This window comes from Anopheles stephensi, chromosome 3 (genome assembly GCF_013141755.1).
Source record: "Anopheles stephensi strain Indian chromosome 3, UCI_ANSTEP_V1.0, whole genome shotgun sequence".
Classification (NCBI taxonomy): Eukaryota; Metazoa; Arthropoda; class Insecta; order Diptera; family Culicidae; genus Anopheles; species Anopheles stephensi.
The window spans coordinates 27,969,836-27,994,785 of NC_050203.1; the positions used below are offsets into that span (position 1 = coordinate 27,969,836).

The following is a 24,950-nucleotide window of genomic DNA, read 5'->3' on the forward strand; positions in this document are numbered from 1 at the left end:
AAAATCTTGAATCGACGGCATCCCAGGAGATCGCCCTAGCATTCAAATGATACCTAGACCATGCTCTTCTCTGATCTCCAGCGTATAGGAAGATAGGTGATATTTTATTCCAAGGCATATAATCATCTCCTATGATCTTGCGAGGAGTAGGAGGTTGCTCGACCCGGCTTATTGGACCAAGTTCAAATGCAAGTGAATCTTAACAAGGAGGATCAGCCAAGCACCACCAAGGGACTTAATCTGCCCTCAAACTTCAGGACGTTGGAGGAGATCATCCAATTTACATTTCAAGGATCTGCTAGGAAACGCTGCCTACAAGAATAATGGATGACAAAACGGATCACGACTCAGACCTTATCAATAGGGCTCAGCGTTCGAAGAAAAGATCCATACTGAACCAAACGGGCCGAGTCTCGTGATAAGAATTTCTCAACTTCACTTCCAATACAAACCTATCAACATACATTTCCACATACTGCTGTTATTCCCATCTTATGTTTATTAGTCAAAAAAATGGGAAAAGGTTTTCCGATAGCATCATCATTTGTTTCAGCACACTTTTCTATGTTTTCAGTACTGTTTCTTACCTCTTCATTACATATCTTCTTTCACTTCTTTTATTAGCATTTTCCAGCACACTTTCTAGTTTCTTTAAGCTAATCTCTCATTTTCTGCTTTGTTAAAAATTTTAATCTCGCTTCTCGGAATGGCAGGCAAAAAAACGAAACAAATCCTTTTTCACAGACACAAACCAACACAAACTTCCACACACACCAACAGACATTCATATTAACCGAAGAAAAATGGCTGGCGGCGAGCACAGCAAGCAAGCTTCGATGAACACATTGCTGTTCGGATTGCGATCGTTGCTTAGTTTCTCAATGATCTTGAGTTTACGACGATCAAGAAACAGCAAAAAAAGTTAAAAGAATAAAAACGCCCCATTTTGTTTCAAATTAAATCCACACGCAATGATATGCTTTTATTATCTCTCGTTCGAAGCTACACTGTCCAGTCCAGTCCATTGCATTGCATTGCCGTGAGAGGAAAACGCTTTTCGTCCGGGGGTTAGCTTTCTTCTTGAAGCCATTTTAACCGCCGCCTTTCCCTCTCTCCTACGCGACACATTGTTTACAAACACAATACATAAATGTATATATCATTATAGAGAGACTGTTGTATATAAGCAGGTTGATTTGCAGCAGCTTTATGCTTCTTGGTTTAGCCCTTGTCCAGTTTTTCTTTAATTTCTTAGCAGCGTTTTGTTTTATTACCTTCATAAAATCAGTTTGTCATGCTCCTTTCTGTATAAGGTGACAAATAATTGGTTTTGTTTGTGTCTTTGTGTGTGTGTTTTTGTATCTAGCATTATTTACAATACAGGGGATAGGGGAGGAGGGGGGGGGGACTGCTTTTGTTAGCTTTTTCTGTTTTATTTTAAGAATTTTCATTTCTTTTTTCTTTGTTTTATACTTTTTTGTTAATGTTTTTCTTCTTCTGTTTATTCCTTTTTATCGCTGTTGATACCATTGTATTTGCATTATGTATTGCCGTTTTATTTTTATGATCCGTTTGTTTTAGCTAGCTTATCGCGTTCCGTTTGTTTCTTTTATTGCTTGCTATATAGCGTCGATGGTTTTTTGCTTGTTTGGATTTTTGCTTTCCATTTTTTTTAAACCTATACGCTCTTTATTCGGTTAGCCAACCGGTCTCATTGCAGTATATAAAAAAAACCTTTTTTTTTTGCTATAGGTTGCCTCTTTCTTCTTCGTTTCTTTTTTTTCCTCTGGATGTATTTATACAAGCATTATGATTCGGGGTTTTTGCACTAAAATTTTACAGACACGCACACACTCACACACACACACATGTTACGCTCACACATATTATTGGTGCATTGCCGTAATTGTTACGTCTTTACATCAGCACATAGCACAGCAACGGTTTTTTCTACCTCCCTAGTTTGAAATCTACTATTGGTTTCACATACACTCACAAATACACTTCGTTTGTATTTATTTTCGGTTTTGCACTATTTACAAAATAAACTCTCTCCTCTTTGTTAGTTTCTGCATTTATTTCCTATTTTGCTTACCTTTTTTTTCAATAAGCTAAGATTTTTCTTTTCAAGCTTTGGTTTAGCTCCTTACAAAAAGCAAACATAAAATGGGGTGGATTTCAGTTCTACGCACACAAACACTCGGTTCTCATATACGCACACACGCACATACACATACGTCTAGGAGTGCCTTAAACTCTTCTTAAGAAATTAATGCTTATTTCTTCTTTGTGTGGTTTTTTTTATTTAAATTTCAGGTGATTTCAAGCCTTAAAAACAAGTGGCCACATGTTTAAAACAATAAGCGACTATAGTATAACATACAATTTAAGATTCGAATTATATAATGGAACCTTTGAATCACTCGATGCAATGCTTGAACTGGATAGGGGAATATTGCAATCATTCAATGGAGATTTGCCTCTCGGCAGTGGATGTTCTGCCGAATGTTTAGATCCAATCTAGGTAAATTATAAAATTGCAAAATGGTATTTGGATTGTTTGACCATCACCATGTCCTCTCATTCACATTGTTGTTTTATTAGCTACTTCCTTAAGTCATAGCTGATTGAACAGGTCCACTAGCTGCAAATTTCCCCCAACAGAATGCAACCCCAGCCGGACCGGGTTCAAATCACCTCCCCGTACGTAGGGCTGACTACTTTACTACGGGTAAAATTAAGTCATAGAAAGCTAGAAATGAATGGCCGAGACCTCTTCAGGTTGTAGTGCCATGGAGGAAGAAGAAATAAATCCATTGAATGATTGCAATATTCTACTATCCAGTTGAAACATTCGATCGAGTGACTCAAAAGTTCGACCATACACTTCGAGCCCCTGGATAGTTGTTATAACTCAAATATTCGGCTGTTTTAAATATTAAGACACTTGTTTCATGGCCTGAGAAGCATTGTAAAGCAGGTAAAACAATTTATTTCTAGCCGGATTTGATAAGAAAAGGGAACATATTTTTTAAATTAACTCAACCCTATAACAAAAAAAAACATATAGAGAACTTATCCTTTAATCCAACCCGGCGATTAAAGCGCTATTTTTTCACGCTTGAAGGCTCCTTTTTATTAAACCATTATATCAATCAAAAAAATGCATCCTTCACAATGAAAAACACCTAATAATCGCCAATTAAACCGTCGGTTTGAAGAGTTTTGCCTTTTGTTCTCCCAACTTCAAACCCTGATATGATGATGGTTCCATTTTATTGTTCCTGTTCCTGTGTTAATGCTATGGATGTTGCGCACCGTATGCACACTTTAGGAAATTGCTTGCGTTTGATAAGGATTTTTTCCGAATTAAGGTATTACCTTAATTGATTAACCTAGCGAAGGAGAGAGCGAGAGCGTCCCATTTTTCCGTTTTTTTAAGTTCGTTGCAGGCAAAGGCAAAGAAAAGAATTGACGAATTTTGATTGCTGTTTACGATTGGCGTTCGGGGAATGAAGGGAGGCGGTTGGGATGACGATAGGGACGGGTCGCAAGAGATGAAAAGAGGTCGATTGTTTATTCTACTGCGGTTCACAGGCGCTTGGGGATGTTTTGCTTGGTAGATTTATGTAGGAAAGAGCTCAAAGGTAAGAGAAAAGTGAACCATTCCCTTTAAAATAAAATTAAAAAATAGAACAGAATCTAAAGGAATCAGTTTAAATATTTAATAACAAAAAGTTGTTAAAGTATTATAACTCTGCTATCAACAAGAATTGAAATATTTAAATTGATCACAATCACATCCGTCTATTCGGACAAGCTTCGCTTACTTCGCCCTAGTCTGCATTCTTGCGGCACACACACAAGCTGCTTTCGATCGAATAAATCTGTGGCACGCCGCACGGCACCGGCCAGCTTTTCCCCTCATCCATCCAGCCTCGGCGCAGCATCCCAAACCCTTTTTTAATTAAATCTAACCTTCGTGCCGTCGTGCGACTGAACTTTGGCAAACGCTCCCGATAGATAGAACGCTGCCATCGAACGATAATAAATCACATTTCACATCCTTCGCATCCACCTCGAAACTTCCCTTTTTCCGGCATGGGACGGTCCCTTTTTCCGGCATGGAATGAAAAACACCGTTAATAATGCTTCGGGTTCATACGTGCGTATAAATTTTCGTCTTAATTTATAGCCTGCTTCAAGCAGAGCTGCAATGGGTAAGGCAGCGTCATTGTTTATAGATTGGACGCGTCTGCACACACGACCAGTGGATTGTTTCCTCAAACTACCTTTTGTGCTGACTAAAAGCGTTCATTTTACGGTAGAATTGGATGGATTTTGGAGCTCTTTTCCTTGCAAGTTTTCCCCGAACGAAATGCGTCTCAGATCGAGGGCTTAAGGTCGTTTCCATGAAGAAACCCCAAAGGTTATGCTTCTAGTTCGTAGATGGAAGTAAGCTTTCATTTCCTGTAACACCTATCGGTCCCTGTTTGTCTTGGTCCTTTTTGCATACCTTCCCTACAATCGATCATCATGAAGCAGCAAAGCACGAGAATTGCGAGGAAGGAAAAAAACGGCATTGTATTGCATTTTCTTGTCCCGTGTTCTCAAAATATTCGTCTGGCGCGTATTATATGCATCATACTACCAACATCAACCGAGAAACTTGTCCCATCAATCCATATAAGTATTAGCACATAAACTTTTAGCCAACTTTTCTCGAGCAATATTCTCCCCCGGGAGAGAGAGAGCGCAAGTTCTTCCTTCGACCCACTACCATGCATCCGGGCGACCGTGTTTGAACTTTAATATGATTCCAGTTTCCCGGAGCTGGCAAAGAAAAGAAAAAACCCCTCGTAACCTGCTAAGTTTTTTAATCCGTATCAGTTAATCCATGAATTCAAAATAGCAGCAAGTCAATTTGATGCGAACTCGGTCACTCGGCGCAGACAACTTTTAAACCCCCTTGGAAAGCTGTTTCGTTTCCTGTAAACGGGGTGGGAAGGGAGGTGAGTGGAGTGGAAATTATGCAAAAAAAGTACTCCAACCACCCTTTAAACTAGGTGCGTGGTCGTCAAACTCATTTTCGATCGCTTTTACCAGCGCCGTGCTCGGTCGAGACAGTGCAGTACAAGTCTCCAGGTTGATTAGATTGCGTTATCTAGGCGGGTTGGAAGGTGGGAAAGGGAAGGTGGGAAAGGGAAGGTGGAAGAAGAGTAAAAAGTTTCTCCTCAGCTCCATAAAATAGCCCACAAACGGATAGCTACAGAGAGAGAGAGAAACCAGCACCGAACAATGAAACTGACCAGGCGCCTCCATCGCTAAAGTGAATTTTGGTTCGTTCGCTAGTTTTCTTTTATTTTTTTCGTTGGGGTCCCTGAGAGCGTACAGATTAAAAATTATAATGCTCACTTATGAAATTTTTTATCTTCCTAGCGTTGGAATATTGGAAAAGTTGAGAATGCATTAGAGCGGCTGGCTTTCACCCTGGGTAAAGGAGCGTTCGGCCGTATTCTACCAAGGAAGGAAAAGCCCGTTTCGTTGCTAGTTCTTTAAGCACTTTAAGCGGCTTTCTTCTTAACAATGCCAATCGAAAACGAACCATCACATTCGTTTGCTGCCAGTCGAAATATATCGTTCCAGGTGCAAGAAAACCGCAATCGATCCCCGACAGCCCCGAACGGCTGGCGTGTCCGATGCGTGCTTGATAAATTACACATTACGCTGACAGCTGTCCATTGTCACGCGACCGTGTATGTGTGTTTGCTACAAACAATTGCGAGCACTCCTTCTCCTTTGAATGCATTGTTTCCTTTTGCATGACGGTGACAAAATAAGAGTCCGGTCCACAGAAACTGGATCACTGTCAACCGTTCACCGCTCTATCTATTTCCATCCGTTTGATAGCGCTTACGATAATCGATTTGCGTGGATGTTTTGGTTTGCTGGATGTCCTATTCAGGGTTTTGTGCGCTTGACTGACGCACGAAGAAAAAAGCAGCCCGCCCTGTCGGATGTTGTGCATGTGGGCGTTGATCGTAATATCCGTTCGGGGGGTTTTTCGTCAAGCTTCACCCACCCCACAGGATGGGACAAGAGATATCGAATGGATGGACGGAGAAAAAGTTGACTCCAGTAGCAAACCAAATATCATGGAAGGTGGATTTTTTGTAAGAAGTTCATCATTAAAATGTCACATGTAAGGAAAAAAGGACTGGAATTGATCGGTTTCCAGTGCAACAAAATAAATGTTTAACCCATGCACGTTCTTGGGGTTATTGATCAGAGACTAGCCTAGCTTTGTTTCGCTTTTTGAAATCGATTGAGGCGAAATAAACAGGGGGAATCTTTACCACGAAATGGTTTTTTATTTGCGTTTCATGCTAGGAGAAGGAGTCTTGATGTAGTACTACCAAGAATCTTCACGAGAAGTACTAGAGGTTGGATTGAAAGTGAGCCATCGAAGAAAAATCGAAGATATCAGAATACTGAGAAGGAAGAAAAATCTCTGTAGGTAACAGTGCAGCAATTGTTCTGAATGTTTAATTGTAATAATTTCCAGAAAACTAGTAGGATTAGAAGACGCTTATTAAGAGAATTTTATGATGCATTAGATAATTCCAGACGTTGGTTTCCAATAATGGATCTCGCTAGAGTCGAGTTTAGTGCCCATACCGCCTAGGATGGCCTCTTACAAATAGGCCTAAAGACAAAACAATCATCAAGAATTGGAGCACAAGAAGAATTAGACCTACTAGGATTACAGCGAATTCGTCATACAGTGAAAATCTTTGCGTAAGAGATTAAGGACTCCTATAAGTCTGTGAATCATTCTGAATAACGAATATATGTACCTTGTGTGCCAATTTTGGGATGTTTGAACAGCTTCATGAAGTCGAGGCCTAGGTTAAGGTCCATAGAGCCTTAGATCGCAAACGAACAGGTTCCTGACCTGAAAGGTATGCGTCAAATAGGCTTTTAATCAATAGTTAGAGTCGGCCAATGAATCATATTGACATTGGCACGTCCTTTCAGCGCTCGGGTAAGTGCGTGCAATATCAGCGGCTACTATGACAATATCATCTGAGGATATCACAATAAAAGGAGTTTGATGTCCCGCTCACTTGAAGCCGTTTCCATATCAACTAGCTTTGTTTGCCAATCCATCTAAGAAGCCTACCAGAAAAATGGACGCTATTGTCTTATCAACTGAAAACCCCTCCATAATAAAGGATAAGTAGGGCGGTCTAGTGATATAGGGTACAACGGACTTCATACAGAGCTCAAATCCTATCCGGACCGTTCCCCCGTAGTAAGCCAGATACGGCAGGCATGACCGCAGACGTCATTTGGCCAAGAAGAGTGAGACAAAGGATAAGTTAAACTGGTTTAGATTATGAATAAAAAATTAGGATCGATTTTTTGGAAAAACATTCAAAATTCAAATCAAAAGCAAAAAAGGAAATCATTACTTTCACTTACCTTTAACTCTTTCCCTCTAAGCACTCCTGTTCCCAATCTCCAATATTCCTCTCGATCGGGCGCCATTTGCTTTCCAAGTACAAAAACTATTACGTGCTAAAATCGGTGTTTGCGTTTATACGTACGTCACTAACACTCACATATGCGCCACATTTCGGGTTCGTTTTTTTGCATTACCACTGCAAACTTCTTTCGCGTTCGTTCATTCGATTCTTTACCCATTCATAATGCTAATGCTAGTGGTTGATTAAAGTTTTTCCTTGTTGTTTCTTTTCGCTTTTCTTTTGTTCACGTTCATTCCATTTTCATACGCACACACACACACTCACACATGTTTATCTGCTAGTGGTAATTGTTTTCTTTATTTTTTCTCTCTTTCTTGTACGGGCCTTTCTTTTCGTCCTACACGACCACTCACGCACACACCCCATATTTTTTTCATCCCTCTACGCCAGCTTTTGTTTACAATGGTTTTGTGTATGTGTGTGTGTCATTAATAAATATGATTTTCGCTTGCGTTTTCTTTTCTATACACAGAGAAATTAACTAATCGCTCATTTTCTTCCTTCCTTTTTTTATCTTCTCTTTTTCTGTCCCTTCCCTTTTCCTCTCTTCGTGGACGTTTTGTGTTCGTGTTAGTGTGTGTGAGTTTTTCACTTTATACTTACTTCACTAGCAACTTATTACTTCACTTTGGTTTGTTTAGCTTTTCCTATTTGTTTGCTCGTGTGTGTGTGTGTGTTTTTTTTTGTTGCTCTTCTTCCTTTTATATTATTTACCTTTGTTTAGCCTATAACCTATAATCAGTTTTGGTGCGAAACATTCCCGTCTATACACCATAATTGTCCACACGGACGACCGACGACCAATTCGCTTTGGTGGGATGCCGCGGTGATTACTACGTACTGCTACGCTACGCTCGGTACGCTACGCTCCACAGGCGGCGGTGGCCACCGCGGGCAAAAAGCGACGCCCGGTGGCCAGCATCTAGGGACGGACGGCGGCAGGCACCTGCGACATCTACCTTCATGGGGCGCCCGGTTCGACGTTGTGTGCCGTGCCCAGTATCGTCGCGTCAAAGTTCAGCCGCAGCTCGCCGGCCAGTATCAGCTCCGAGATGCAGCCCACCATCCCGGTCCGGTACCTTTGGCGGGTGTAATGAGCGGCCGCCGGTAGTCCACCTGTGTGTGCCGGGGTACAAACGTATATTAAATATTCAAATTAGTTAATTTCGAACAGCGTTGCCGGTGCGGGTGTGAAGGGAAAAGCCGTGGGAAAAGCTGTGGGAAAAGCCGTGGGAAAACATTTCAAATGACAGTCGGACAAAGGCGTGTGTGTGTGTGTCTGATTGCGGTTATGTTTCTCTCTTCCCATCCCTCTATATCCTCTCTCCTTAGCCTCTTCCGGAGTCCTCACTCCAATACGAATTGTATCAGAGGATATCATCCGGGGCCCAGTTTTCCTTGCATGCCTGCGAACGTGGCGATATTCAGATTGAATTCCAGCACCAGATGGTAACGCTGAAATAGCACCGAATCCGGCGACCGATGCTTCGAAACCGAAAAAGTGCAAAGATTTTATGTAAATCCCGGGCACACAGTTGTCCGAAACTTGTCACACGACCTGCGCTGGAACCCGTACGATGGGATCGGCCATATGCTGTGCCATGGGCTTCCCCCGTTTGCTCACCAGCTGTGAGGAATTGGAAAGTGGCGAAAGGGGGCAATTGAATTGAATCCATTCGAAATGGACTATTGCAACAGTTGCCAGATTAGGGCCAAAACACCCGTTTTTGCTCTCAGCGGGCAGCAGCGGAAATCAATTTTGGGGGTCAAAAAATGGAGAGATTAAAATGGTTTGACCAAAATCATGCAAAACGAGTGAGGATACCTTCGGTGGCACGATTGAATGGGATGTCACCATTAGGTGGTTGAAGTATCGAAGGTAATTGAAAGATTATTCTCGGCAGATAATATAGGATATTGAAGAGATTTAATGTTGAAGTTTGAGAACTCTTCATGGATACTGAATAAAGCATTTTAAAAAATTTAGAGAACAATCAAACGATGTCATCAATAGACATCACACGTTAAGAGCATCGTTCCTTTTTATTGATCTTCTTCACCAAAGTCACCTCAAGTCAACTCCTATCCCAACGAGCGTATGTTGCTATGGGCTCCAAAGACAGACAGCACTCTTGGCCTAGGGTCATGCCAGAAACCGTTCCCTGAACCCTTTCACCAACTTCCCGAACATCGGGGTTTTGGCAAACCTCGAACAGGATTATATTATGTTGGACGAGTTAATTAATAACAAAATTAGTTCTCCACCGGTTGCTCCGATACCGGAGGTTTGATTAGCTTCGTTGTTGGAAAATTAGTCGACATCCCGGCTCGAATACACACATACGCGTTCGGTTCGGCTCAGCACACGTAAGCACATCCTCCAATATCACAATTTGAATTTCAATATTCTCTGTCACAAAGGGGTGCCGCTTGTGGGCTCGTGTGCATCCTCATCGCATTGGCATGGCGATGTACGCGATGGGGATGGTTTTCCGGGGTGAGGAAAAACAAAAAATCAACCGAGCTTGTTACTATGTATTGGTGGCTTGATAGGATGACTTTTGACAGCGTGCGATGAGTGTGCACTTGAGCCGTACGCGACCGATGGCCCAGGACGGCGATGCGTGTTTGGTGCAGTTGCTTTTTAGACGAACGTTTATGTTCGCTACGAAAACTCTCACAATGTCCCGTATTTTTTCGAGTGTGTGTATGTGCGGGCTACGATCACTGGCGAACTCATTTACATGACGTGCATTAGCTTGAATCTGTCAATGAAAAACATTCACCGGCATTGTTGGGTGTTCGGTGCAAATGAACCATTCCGTTCAATTACGACACTATCGGCGAATGCAATTTACGATCAATCTGTATTAACACGCGAGCTTAATGAAATAAATGTTACGGGATCACCTTCCCAAGGGGAAGCAGAAATTGATGTTGTGATGCGGCAGTTGACGTCAGTGATGGGCGAGACATAGTTAGGGAACGTTAATCAAACTGGAATCAGTTTGCTAATTGGATTATCGGATCGGAATGGCTTCAGCTGGGAAACTATTGTTTATTGTATAAAATTTCAGGTTTTGTAGATGTACTATGATGAAAAATATGTACATATTTTGAAACCGTTGAAAGGAAATGCCAGGCGTTTTTGTACTACTGACAAATGATCTTATTCAAACTTGTGGGAACTCTGACAATTAAAAAAATAGACTAACAGTTTATTAGCTATTCTAGATCCCCTTGATAGAAGCATCAGAAGAGGACTTCAAATAAAAAGTCCTCTAATTTTTAACTAAGGTTGTTCCTGTTTCCCTTACTCTCTTGATACTTTGTACTTTGATAATTTAGAGTGTAAAAACTCAGGACAAAAAACGGTAAGACGTTCTTGAAAAACGTTCTTGATCAATCCCCTTGGAGGCCCTAAGCAGAATGAAAGACTCTGTCGAATTTGTTGACTGGGTCAGAGGCCATGAAGAAATATTATACGAGGCTTCTTATTGGGAGCTTATCACTCTAAGTGATCGAGGCTCCCAGGACCTCACTCAACTTCGAGGAAGAAACCTCTTTGAGCCCCTTTAATGCTCGGAGCTTCAAACATCAGTTTAGTTTGCTTATAGTATGATACACCCCGAGCCACCAGGACTCGATGGTGGCTTACTACAACATCAACTTTAGCTATCTCTGCTAGTTCTTCTTCTGTGCGTAAATAACCGATGTTCGCTAAGTTATGCTGAGGGCTGTGTAATACTTTTTATTCAATTAAAGGCTTGAAAAAGACTACTGTAGCCAATTACAAATATTTTGATAAAAATAATATTTTACAAATAGACATGCAATTCATAAGTGTTTAAAACTATCGGTAACAGTTTAAATATATTGTTGATTAAAAATGAAAATTAATGATATGAACCTTCAATAGGCTTTCATCTTAAAAGCTGAGAATATTACCGATGAAATCAACCATGAGATAGTAGTAATCATCACCCTTCAAACCCTCAACTGCAATTAAACGAAGGCGAACACATGTTGTAACAGCCTTCTTTCGATGTTTCCTTTCGATGGGTTTTCCCTCCCTTTTCCCTCATTTCCCATCCCGGTACTAATTTATCACACTCGATCAGCTCGCGAGCAACCTATCCAACCAGGCCAGCCAGCTGCTTTATGGCTGACAATAAATTTGACTACCACGGTGCGCAAGGCAAGCAAAGTTTGACAGCAATGTTTTATTTGTCCTGCTCGCACGACACCAGCTGGCCCGTACGCTCCTGTCCAGCTCGTACCCCCAAAAGTGCAATAAATAAATCAACTTTTGTCGGTAAAATTTTCAATAACCATTTGCTGCTGCTGCTGCTGCCACTGCTCATTTGGACCATTTTGAGTAGCAGTATGATGAATGGTCAGCTGCAGGAGTCAAATGGGAGTTTTTTTTTTGTTGCCCCGAACTCAAACGTCACCAAACCCTGATGACTAGCAATGATGATGATGCTCACAAAGCAACGTAATGGGGAAGAATAAAAACGTGGGTGCCTGCAAAGAAACCCACCCCCATTTCGATGCAGTTCTCGGTTTCGAAGGTGGCTACGGCTTCTTCTGGACAGCAATGAAATGCAATGCTTCAAGTATGCTGTTGAGTGGTGCCATCATCCATGGTACAGGGAAACTATATAAATGTTCATTTCTTTTCAACCCGTTTTTCGCTTTCGCCACCGGGTTATGGTCTCGCTGTTCGCTTTATGTTCGCTTTATCATGATGTTCCCGTGCCGTGCCACGTACGTGCCATTGCCATGCCAAGTGTTGCTCGAATGATTACTAGATGTCATCCGTGAGATTGGAGTGACAATGGTCGTTTCGATGGGCGACATCCCGAATGCAGCTCGCTGCAAGGTGGTGAGAATTGAGCATACACTCCACATCCAGCCACACATGCACGCTCGTATAACAAATGAAGATATCATTTCGGGTTTTCGAGGATCCACTACGCCCCGTCTACCTCCGGTCGGGTCGCTCCCCAGCAAACCACTCGTTTCGGAAATGACACTCATGAATGTCGACGGTATGCAACTGTTGAGTGGCTGTGTGTGTGTGTGTGTGTGTGTGTGTGTGTGTGTCTGCTTTATAAAAGCGAAATAAAAATGGCACATCCGTGCGAATCATAAATTTTCCCACCCAGCAGTGGTGGATGTTCGACGCCCGTACGCCCAATTTCGTTTAACCGTTCGATGTTTGCTTTAACCGATTGCCGACTGCGACAATGCAAGCAAACTGGCGTAGGAACAATATAATAAGTGCACACGTTTCACACGCCACCAGCTGACACTTAGCATCCGACACCGCAACTATTTGTGGGCGCATGCACCGGCACCGGTGTGCAACGTTGTTGCAAACAAGCGCATTTGCAAACGTAATCGATTGCAATAAAAATTGTAATAGCACTGTTTGGTTTATGCGGGGTGCTGCTGGTTTGATGGTTGGTTCTGTGTTTTTTGCTGTTGTATTTGCCGTTCAGCTGAAAATTGTTGCGGTGTAGGAAAAAAAGAGGGTGAATAATTCGTTGTAAGGTATGGAGTTTTTGTCAACAGCATCGGTTTTGTGTTACGCAAAAAAAAGAACACGACTAATTGGGAGAAAATGCATGGAATGTTAATGAGGGTTTCTGCTAATTCAATTAGTTAAGTTTTTTTTGGAATAGCAATGTGTTTAATGCGTAAACAGCATTCTGAAACAAGAAAGAATGCTATATAAATAAAAAATTGATTTAAAACATTCATATCATATCTTTACATTAGTTCAATTTAGTCGACACAGCCCTTACTTACGCCTAAATGCATACTTTTTGATTGCATACTATAAGGGGTATGGCAGTAATAGTATTAGTATAAGGTTTAGGATTAAGAAAATATTGTGAATATAGAAAAGTTTAGAAAATAAAACGTATTCGAACAGTCAAGACGTCTCTCCCTCACTAGCGCTAAGAAAGCGTCTGAACAGTAGTTTACAGGTTTACTTGGAACAATCTGAAGATAAAATTCCACTCCCACAGACTTGTACCAAAAAGACGTGCTAGTCAGACTGTGCCAGAACAGTCGAACCAAGCGCTTATCTGAGCCCCAAGATCATCATCCGCGACTCGGAGGGGGTTGGAGGACTAACTTTTATACTGTCACTCTAGATCCTTGTATTAGCTGAAGACATAGAAGTTATTCCTTTGACTAACGCTTAAGGTCGTGTTGGAGATCAATGAGGAAACGATCAGAATGATGATAGTACTATCCTATAAAAATCTTACGGTCAAAGACAGATTCAGTTATGATGATGATGATGAAAAGATAGAAGAGATAAACATCTTAGATGCCTTCCAAAATAGCTCCTTCACAATCTCTTAGGCATTCTGATACAATCTGAGAGAACATTTCTAAAGCAAAATAGTTGTAGCAATGTGTGAATCTGAGATCATTTAGAAGATTTATATAGAGCCATTACTAACATCCGTCTCTGAGACATGACAAATTTCTGTAAGGCTCGTTTGAGATAAAAATGCTCTGATCAATTAGTTTCTCGATAGTGTGAAAGCACAATGAAGGAGTCGCAGTCCGATTGACGAACTTTATCGACTCTTCAGGTTTTGGTAAGCTAGTAATGGCATGATAATGACACGTCCGGAAAACTGCCGGAGACGAGTTGGAAAAGTTTTTTGAGCTTTCCACACGAATAGAGGAACGCCTCTAAGAAGGACCAAATCGAGAAGAATTAAGTGAGGATGAATAAGACTTGATTCTCATTCACCTCTTCTCCAAAATTTTAAGCTGAATTTTGACAATTTGGAGTAAATTGGAGGAGCCACTACAATGAGGATCTCTAAAAAATTTACGGTAATTTAATCATCCAGCAGCGAATAAGACTAAGAGATAAGAGCTAAGTTCCGATGTAATGGTCATATCATGCATCGATCCAGCTCGTAAAGCCTTGTAAAGTAGGGCTAAATTAAGATCCGATGTATTCGATGGGTAATTGATTGACAAAAACAGATGGTTGTAGCACTGGATAGTTAGGCAAATATGCTCAATTCAATAATTGTAGGGCACGATTTCGGGCGGCCCGGTGGTACATGCGACAGCGATTCTGGTCTTCGCACGGCCGGACCGGGGTTCAAGTCTCATCTGGGACCCACTGTTCCCCCATAACGAGGACTGATTATCCAACTATATGCGGTAACAATAAGTCTAGTATGCCAGAAATGATAAGCATGACCTAAGAAGTCGCTAGGCCAAGAAAGAAGAAGTACACGATTTTACATAGTAAAATTAAGTATGAAAGGCTCCAAGTAGATGTAAGACTGACGAACCACATTTTTTAAGACAAACTTGATAGAAAAAAACGAATTTAAATTATATAAAAACTAAATATCAAAATTGTTTTTAATAATGCATTGAAGCACTCATTCCAGCACTAATGAATAAGTGTTTATTCTATGCCAAATATACGTCCATCTAGACGCAATAACAATAGAAATCTATAAAAATAAATTGCACCATAGTGCGGTGTACCTCCATTTAAATATTCACATGCAAAGCGTCACAGTTTCACGTCCCGTGTATCCGGCGGCGGAAAAGTGTTCCATTCTCCACCCAACCCCCCAACCCCACCAAAAGCTCCCTCCCTCGGCAGGAAAACATTTTCCTCCATCAATTTCTTCCAACCGACCCGATTGAATTGTACTGCGATTATTTGTCCAGCGTCGGCTGGCTCTATCGTATAGCAATCGAAATAATCTAAATGGCGGTAAGTTTTCAGGCCATCACCTTAACCGGACACACCAAACATCCAGGAACACGGGGGAACACACTTCGATCGAAGGGCGAAGGTAATAAAATACGTGCTTTACGTAGATTGCATTACATACCGGCGAACGTAAGCGCCACCGTCCGAAGTAACCGAGCCGGACAGATTCGTGCCGGAGTTCCAAGAAAAGCTTGCTCTATTTCTGTTGACACATATTTTTTACTCTCTCTCTCTCTCTCTCTCTCTCTCTCTCACTTTTTAGTTCCACAAAAACCAAACGCTTTACGAAGGATTTCCTTGACTCGGTTTACCAAACAAAACAAAAAAATGGTGACTCGTTTTAGAACTTTGGCGAGGCACCACAGTTGGACCACGGGCAGTCCAAAAAACAGCAGCTCCGTAATGACTGCTCTGGTAGCAGCCACCGGTAAACCAGTGAAATGGGTTAACGCGCAAGTGGCTTTCAATGTTTCGCCATGTTTTGGGTGACTCGGGTCTTTTATTTTGGTGTACGGTGCTGTGCCGGAAGTGGCCCGCTGATCGTACGCGGGTAAATCGTTTTTTAAAGCAAGAAAGGTAAACATATTGCCAGCAAACACCATAACATAAATATCTGCTTTATTGACCACCCACGTGCTAACCATCAACACCATCCCGCCCGCTCAGGGGTTTCCCGGTATTGGGAACACACACACACAAACACGCGCTTGGCAGCCGGTACGGCGAGCGGCGGTTTTCGTTGTGGTGTACAATTTTACAGCAAACATTATCCCATCCATTGGTGCGATACAGAATTCGGTAGCACATATTGGGCGGTTGGTTTCGGTTTCGTTTGGCAGTAAAGTGGTTGGAGGTGAGTTGGAGATTTTTCCGTTTAGATGTGTTCCCAGCTTCTTTCTTTTTGTTGTTGTTCCATGCGATGAATTTTCCCCAGTAACAGACGGAAAAAATTGCTGGCTTATTCTAGAAAGCACTTGCATTACTGTGGCGAACGGAGCTCACTTTTCCGAGGCGAAGGGACACATTCCGTTAATCGTTTCGAAAGAATGCGAACATTTTAGAAAAACAACCACTTCCGTGAACCAATCTGATTGATGCGCTATTTTAAGTATTTCTGAGCAGTGCGAGCTCACCGGCGCTTGTTTTGCTGTGCAAACTCTCTGGAAAATACTCTTCACCGTAATTGCAATGCCCGAACGTTTCAAGCAAGCGAACGAACGACCAGCTTAAGACGTCGATAAAACCGGCAGTCCCCATACACTGGCGTTAACGATACAGTTAATTCGCCACTTTTACGACTCTCGACGGCTGAGGAGGGAATGTCCTTGTGCAAAGACAAACTCATAAAAACGGGAGATTGATTCAAGCACTGGTTTGCGGGATGATGCAGCTGGATTAGAATCCAGACACTAAGACGCTGATAATTCGATGTGCTTGAGTAATGGGATTGTTGTTCGCTGGTGCTAACTTGAGCATTACGATTGTGAGCAGGAATGAGAGTGCTGTTCTTAAAGTGTTTTAACAATGAGGTATATCTTCTGTGAAGTTAAAAATTACTTAGAAAATCAACGATTTCATAGGACCAATTCCTCCGAAAATCTATCTTTCAAGAATTCATTATTGCAAACTCTTCACGGAACTCGTCTCCTTCCAACGGCGCCTGAAATGATCTACGAGGTCACGTCCTCCGAATCAAGTCATTTGTTTCTGAGCTCATTCTCACCTCGAAACTCCTGCCCTACGGTCCGATAATATCTGCGAGGTCAGCACTAATGGCAAGCTGGCAAGCATTTATGGCAGCGTTTGACGGGTGCCAATCACCTTCGCCTGTTCTGGAGCAAGCGGCGGGAAAGCTCACTCACCGGTTTGGTACCAATTTTCCGAGCACCGTATCATTAACCGTGCACAAAGGTAAACGGAATGAAAATTGACTAATAATAACCGACCACCAGGCACCGGCGTCGCCTGACATCATCGGCAGCAAAGGCTGGCAAAAGGCTGTCGAGTTTTCCACCGAGTTGCGGGAATGGGAAAACATCTGAAAGCCACCTGCCATTAACATTGTAAATCCATTAGGGCAATGAAAGGGGCGCTGCCGATAAAATGAGTGACGGAGCTGGAAAATGGGTTAGAAATGAGGAAAGGAAAGGCGGTGCTGGTCGATAGAAGCAATTTTCCAGGTCGACGAGGTAATCAGTTTTTGTTTCTCAGTTTTTTTTTTGTTCCTTCAGAGAACTGGCCTTTACAAGTTGTTGTCTCGAGGTCGCCCGTCGAATCTAGACGATTAGTGGTTCAAGGGCTGCACCTTTTTTGCTGTTGTTGGACGAAAGAAAGGTATCAACATCTTCGGCTGATGATGATTTACCGATGGATGGTGAAAAAGGGTCGCCGGAGAACCCATCTTTGAATACTGAGAAAAACCACTTTCATGGCTCACTGTATCAATGTACTACGTTGAAGTACGGCAAACTTTTTTTTATCGGAAGGAGAATGTCTTTTCTTTATTCAAAAAGCGAAGGAAAAGTGTATCATATTATACCATGGCTAAATATGGAAAAAGGGCTATAAAGAAGGAGAGAAACACCACATTATGGTAATGACATGAACGAAATTTATAATGAACTTTAAACATCGTTGCTTCTTGTGCCTAGAAGTCCTCAAAGAGCTTTACAAAACATCAACAATTCAATGATTTGGTCGAATATTAAGGATCATTGTCTCGTTCGTTGGGGATGTTAAATTGATTGAAATCTTTATGATATTGGAACTACCGAAACCCATTTTCTATCCTAAGAAAATATGAACGATTATTTGGAGGGATGACATAGGTGGTGCTGGATCCGTGTCAGAGGCCTTCACCTGATCAAGCGATACAAACACTCTAGAATGCACTAGAATCCTTCTTGAAGGCTTGTATTAAGAATCCACCTCTTAGAATCTACGGCTGAGCATGTGAGTGATCTGACGATCAGTCACATCAACGTCGTATAATTCCACAGCTTCTTTACTGGATGTGGATGGTTTAATAAAAGTTGTCCGGTGCCATTCTCATGATATGACCTCAATAGTGGAGTCCTTGCACATATCATAGAGCTCATCGTTGAAAAGGATACTATTTCTACCAGATTTTCGTTAGTTTTGAATGGGTTTTTTATGCTTCCGAAGTGCACATGAGTAACGGGAGCTTCCGTACTGCCGATCTCTCCATCGGAATCGAAACACACAACTCTGCTTTAATAAGGCTCGACAGGTACCCCGTCGCTTTGAGGATTCAAGCATGCCAATATGCGACTGTACATGCTCTATACGATCTCTATAAGCTTCGGCCATCGTGACAGGTGTTTTTGGTGAAGAAGATAGACTGTTAAAATATGATCCACTGACAGCTATAACCATTGTGCGTTTAGCAAATTTTTGTTCAAGTGTTCAATTATTGACAGGAATGGGTTGTGAAGTTTTTGACGACTTCAAAGGTGAAATCTGTACATTCCTCTTGCATTGTTCAGAATAAGCTTGCACTACAAAGGTTAGAATCAAACCAATGATGTTTATGTTATCATTATTTATCTGGATTTAGATAGTCTCCAAATGTGCCACTACTATGCCACTGATGGCAATCTTTAGCACATAGCAACATCCCTCTAGCACAGACAGTCTATTCTGACTTAGGGTTGATGGCTGAAAAAAGGTCCAGGGATGGTGCCGGAACGTTCCCTTAATATGAGAGGTTGCTCATTTTCATTCTTCAAACCTGGTAAGCTTGAATATATTTAAGATACAGATTAAAAATAATTAATAGATTCCGTTTTAGGTCCAATTATAGGCCTTCAATGGATTATTCTCATTCAATTATTTTGTCTAAATTTTAAGCCTCTTATCGAGGAGAGTTCATTTTAATAGTTGCTATGAAATATTAAATGTATCACCATACACCTTAAAAGCATGTCTCACAGAACAACTGTTCTCATGTAAACACCCCTGCAAAAAACTATTTGAAAGAAAATTTTAAAAAGAAAAACTCGTCGAAAACCACAGTAAAGGGCAAGGTGGCGATGTTGCCTTTTTTGTTCCGGTACTCCCACTTCTGTTCGTGAATTGATTTTGTCCTGCTCAAAGCGGACGGGAAAATGGAAACTCCATCCAACCCATTACCGGCCAGAAGGGTACGAACGTTTGCCAGCCTACCGTGGTAGGATGTTGTGTGAGCGATAAAAAAAAAAAACACAGCCTGAGCGCTGTGAGGGAAACTGTGGGAAAGAAGCAGGCAGCGAGGACAGCACGGGACACACGGTGGCGTAAAATGGCAAAGGTGAAACACAGCAGCATAGTGACAGGTAGATGAGGGGAGCAAAATCAACAAAAAATCAACCAAGTATACAAGCACTTACCGACATACAGCCCGGTGTCCGTGTTGAGCTGCCTTAGCTTACCGGGAGATCTTCTGGTGATTGGCTTACCACCGTCAACCTTCAGCGTGCCGTCCTGCGAGTTCCTGTTGGCCGGCGGTTTTTTTTTTGGTTGCAAGTCAGCGTGTGAATTTTTCGTTGTTGTGCGGGAATTTTCCATAGCCCCCAAGTCACCGTTCGAGGTCGGGATGGGTGTTGAACGGTTTGGTCAATTGGTCGGGAAACGATGCCGGAGTCGAGGTTGGTAGGATGACAATGAACGGCACCAGATGGCGCACGGCCACATGCACGCACGGTACCGGACACGGTCACACAAATGGAATAATACGTAGGCGTTTTTTGGGGGAGAGGAAGTGAATCGATGTGAAAATGTATGGATGGATGGATGGCGAATTTTCCCAACAGGGTGAAAATGTGACATTGGCACCATCGTCCAGCGCCCAGATTTGTCGAGCATTAGTGGTGTGTATGGGTGCGTGCATGTATGCGATGGCCATGGGATTTCCAGGCGGAAAATTGGCAGCAAAACGTTGAAAATGAAAAGCGGAAAAGTCGTCGTGGTCGTCATCGTTGGTGGCAAACGAGTGAAAGAGATGGTTTGCCAAAAGGGTTACACAGCGAAAGAAAAAGAGAGAGAAAGAGAGAGAATGTTAAAAGAACAGGTTATAAATGAGTTAGAATATCGGTCCAGATCAGCGGAAAAAACCCCCCCACCCGTTCGTTTCAACCCGTTCGCTTTCCACAACGTATGGAAATTGTGCTATCGATTTTGTACCTCCATTTTTTTTTCGTTTGGTTCGGAATTTTCCCTACCGTTCGTGTGTCTCGGAGTGATTGATAGATTTATAATTCATGAAAAATTGGTTTTTGTTAGAAACGAACGTTCCTTTCGCCGGCGGTACATTAGCGGCAGCAATGTCGGTACGATGTTTGATAATGTACGTGGAAAAGAAAGCGTTCAACAATCATGGGGCACCACTACAAACCGGTGCAATAATTTGTTTTTATTACACCTGGTGAAAGAGTGTGTTTTTCTAGTGAAAAGTGAAGAAAACTGGGAGTGGAAAACCACTAATCAACATAGAAAATGCATCACATTGATGAACGCGACTCTTTCACTTTGCACTGCACAGGATAGCTAAATGTTGTGGCGCAAAGGATATGTGGAAATTGCTCACGTGGTTGTCAAGCGGAAAATGTGTAATGATGAACAGAGTTTCTCTCTCTCTCTCTCTCTCTCTCTCTCAGGAACATTCTCTGTATGCGTTGAGTGTTTTGCAAAAACAATAATAATGAGACGTTTGAATTGGAGAACTCATTCGAAACGGTCGATGTGTTGCAAGATGAACCGTTTCATTAATAGTTTTACAACAAATGTGAGGTTGCTTTGGAAGAGCTTTCACCAAAAAATTGCCTTTTCTAAAAAAAGATGATAAAGTCACCGATTTTGAAATTTTATATTTAAATTTGGTATTGTAACATTTAAACTAAATCACTCTTCAGCCTTTAAAAACACTGAACTTAGGAATGGAAATTTGACGAATCGAAACGGTTTTCAGACGTCAAAGCATCGCTTCCTTTCGATGAATTTCCATTCACTCCTGTCACTCGCACATTTGTCAATTATTTTTATAATATCATTCTAATTAAAACCTGTTCTTTGTGTGGGATTTAAACGAAATTCAACACATATATTCATCAGCTCCAGTTCGCGTGGAAAGATTTGCACCTGAATTTTGTTGAACTCTTGTATCCCTAAAATGCTTCATAACATTAATATTTATAAGTAGGATTGAAGAGATAAAAACGTCTAGCTGACTCTTGGGTTTGAAAGTCTAATAATCTTAATTTTTTACAGAAAATTAAATAGAAACTGATTTTCGGATTTGCAGCCGTGGCAAATCTCGTAGGAAGCTCGTAAAAAGCAACGATGGACAATAAAATAAGACCACTTAATAAGTTCGATAAAATAAAAAAAATCGGAAATTTTTCGGAAAGCATTGCTTAGGCTAATGCAACAAGCCGTTATCATAAGTAAAGATAAATAAATATAAAAAATAAATGAATAAATTAAATGTTGCGAAAACGATCCTAGCTTCGGATCAATCGAGGCTTAATAGCCGTCTGACTTTCTCATAAAAATAGAGCCAAAACAAACCGTTCAGTGAAATAAGACTGATTATTTAAATACAAACAAACAAAAATGTTTCTATTTTTCAACTTAAAAACAGTTTTAAAGTAAGAAAGTATCGATGTTAGAAGCAAGTACTTAATCTTCTACTTAATTGAGGAAATATCTATTAGTCTCTGGTAGGTCTACTAAGTGGCACAAGGCCATCTTTTTAGTCGCTGTTTAGTTTGCTCGTAAATATCTCAAGTTAATTAATGAATGCCATTATAGAAATTGAATTCAAATGTCCCCGTTTCATTCTCATTTCATTTGAAAAATCGTGCCTTTAATCAAGTAGCTTCAAGAAGCGATAAATCTAACATCTCTCATCGACTTGAGACATCTAGCTCTTGGGGTGGTTTCTGAGAAAAAATGTGCCGTTCCCTAGAATAAGGTATTTAATTTTCTCCTTCAAATTATAATGCGGCAATATGGATCGTCAGCTCATGGTCTGCCTTTCTAGAGCGAGCAGAGGCAGTTGAACAATTAAATTTCAAAGAATCATTATTATTATCTCAGGTTCAGCTGATAATTTCTTGTAAAGAGGAACACAAATCGATAGCACAGCAAAACCCAACCGGAGCTAGCAAAGACAACCGATCATTACCGTTGTACTTACCTTAACGCTCGAACTCGATGCCATAGTCCGTCGCTGACTTTGGTCGCGTTGTATTTGATATTTATTTCCCCCGAACCGAGATTGTATCGAAGGTGAAGGTACCTATGGCGAAAGAAAAATCCAACAAGTATGGTCAGTACAGCCATATTGACGGGCATCCCAGGGAAATGTTAACAGGAAAAAGTAAAACAAAATGGGGAAAAATCTCACTTTGAATCGTCATGTTCGGTAGGGAAAAAAAGAAACCAAAATTGTGCTCACGATTTGAAACGTAGCATTTCGATGCCCGAGGAAAGATTAAATTTACACAGTATCTATCGAGCAAATAGTGTCCGTCAGTGGTTCCGGGCCGGTGTTGCTGTTCATTTTGTACATATATGCCAGCAAGCATTGGAAGATTGTTCACGAAACGATTTTGCATATCGTATTGGTGGAAAAAAGAGAGGTGAAACGGATCCAAACTGTAGGCAAAGCTGGTTTGGCTTGGCTTGCTTCGTGCGCAAGAGTGCATCAGAGTGCAATCGGTGCTCGGTGATAGTGTCTGGGAACTGGTTTGGTTTTGCTCGTTACTTGTTGGCTTCGTTTTCCAAGCAATATTTAAATATTTGATCACTAGTTTCATTGAACGTCCAGTGCGATCGATAACGTACGACGCGAATCACCGATCTAGTCGCTTGCGTTTGTGTTCCCGCCGAAACCGGGCCATCTTTACGCCGGGTTTGATTGAACTGTGTGATAACACCGGGAATGAAATTTCTTTCCGGCTAACCGGAATCTCTCTCGCTCTGCTCGGTGTTCCACGAAACCAGGTGCTAGAAGCCGGTAGAATTATTTGATATTTGTTTGCAGCCGTAGAGATAACATAAAGTACACCGCCATTTTGCGTTCTGAGTATTCTTTATCTAAGACTGGTGTCACATCCTTCAGCTTAGTTTTATTTGTGGGGTGTCCTCAGCACAAGAGAACAAGGTGGATTAAGCAACTTAAAATTCTTATCTCGTACCGTAGTCCGCCTTTTTTCCGAACGGTAAAGTGTGCGTACGATGCCGATAGGACCGTGAACCGAAATCGATTTCAAGCCACATTAACCGACGCTACGTTTGAGCTACGCGTTCCTGGAAGAGAATGATGTTTCTTCGCCTTTTTTTGAACTCAAAACCGACCGAATAAAAAGGATGGGATTCTAAGGATCCATCCAACTAGAACTGTGTTCAGCCTTCCCTTGCTCCCAAACAGTGAAATAGAACAAACACAAGGATACAAGGTTTCGTTGCGAAAAGAAGGCTTGTGGTACGAGTGACAAAATTAAACGACAACGTTAAATAAAATTTATATTCCATGCCAGCTGCACGCGATATGAATGTTAATGCGAAGGTCAAATGACACATAATAATTAAAAGCTGGCAAGGGGGTTTAGAACACCAGCCGGCTGAGCGGCTTTGGTAATGGTTCTAGCAGCAAGGCAGCGTGCTGGGCTGTTGCTTCCGGTGTGGCAACCACCACCGATCGATAAAGGGCGACATTGAGCGGCAGTGTTGTGTAAATGTGTGAAGGTTTTTTTTTGTCGCGGGGTAAAATAGGGACACATTTTACTCGCAACAATGTGTGTAAACGGGGGCTGATTTTTTGTAAGGAACTTGTACTTTATGTTTAGTGTTGCATTATCCTTGGAATCGAAAGCGATTTGAGAAACATCTGATCAGCTGATTTTTTAATTTTTCTGTAGTCCTTTAAATATTTGCTGTTGAGTTTAACGTTAAATTTTTATTCTACAACATTAAAAAATTTAAAATCGGCTTTCAAGAAGCATAGAAAAATCGTATCTCTCTATCACGCTCAATGTTTATCGGAAGTTGATCTAAGGATAGGCTATTCATGGGAACTAATATCCCTGTTCCATACTCAATCTAGTAGAGATTTACATTTGAAAAGGCCTTTATCATACAAAAATTGGTGTCTTTAATCGTAAATTTTAGGCTTTGTTCAACAATTACACTGACTTGCACATGCTATCACTACAAGAAATATTTTTAGAAATAAAAGTATTGAGCTCAATTTTGATTTTAAGTCCTAAGAACCATTACCAAGTGAACAATGTATTTGCATTTCTTTGTTTACATAATCTTACAGCTGCTGTTTACTGTAAACAAATTACGGATTAGAAGGAAAATAGAAAACGTTTAAAACATTAAAGTAGATCTTACAATGACGTCTGATTTTTGCTTAATTTCTATCTAAAGTTTAATGAGGATTTTTTTCTAATATGCCACTAAATTCTTCTTCTTCCTTGGTACAACCACCTCGAAGGAACTCGACCTTCTATGTCCGGCTTTCTGTGACTGTGGTTTTAAACATAGCTGTAAAGTCAGTCTTGTGTACCGGTTGGCGATCTTGATGGGATTAGAACCCCAGTCCTGGCGTGTGT

At 41.3% G+C, this 24,950-nt stretch overlaps 1 protein-coding gene across 4 annotated transcripts in view; it reads right to left on the minus strand.

Annotated features, from left to right (window-relative positions):
- Positions 1–949: 949 nt before the first annotated feature.
- LOC118510096 overlaps positions 950–24,950 on the minus strand; it is a 172,587-nt gene continuing 148,586 nt past the window's right edge. For all 4 annotated transcript variants that reach the window (XM_036051525.1, XM_036051521.1, XM_036051523.1 and 1 more), the window contains 3 exons: positions 22,526–22,627; positions 19,719–19,822; positions 950–8,666 (listed from right to left, as the gene is read on the minus strand). In XM_036051525.1, the coding sequence (XP_035907418.1) occupies positions 8,512–8,666; positions 19,719–19,822; positions 22,526–22,627 (361 nt within the window). In that variant the 3' untranslated portion in view covers positions 950–8,511. The remainder of the gene's footprint in view (positions 8,667–19,718; positions 19,823–22,525; positions 22,628–24,950) is intronic.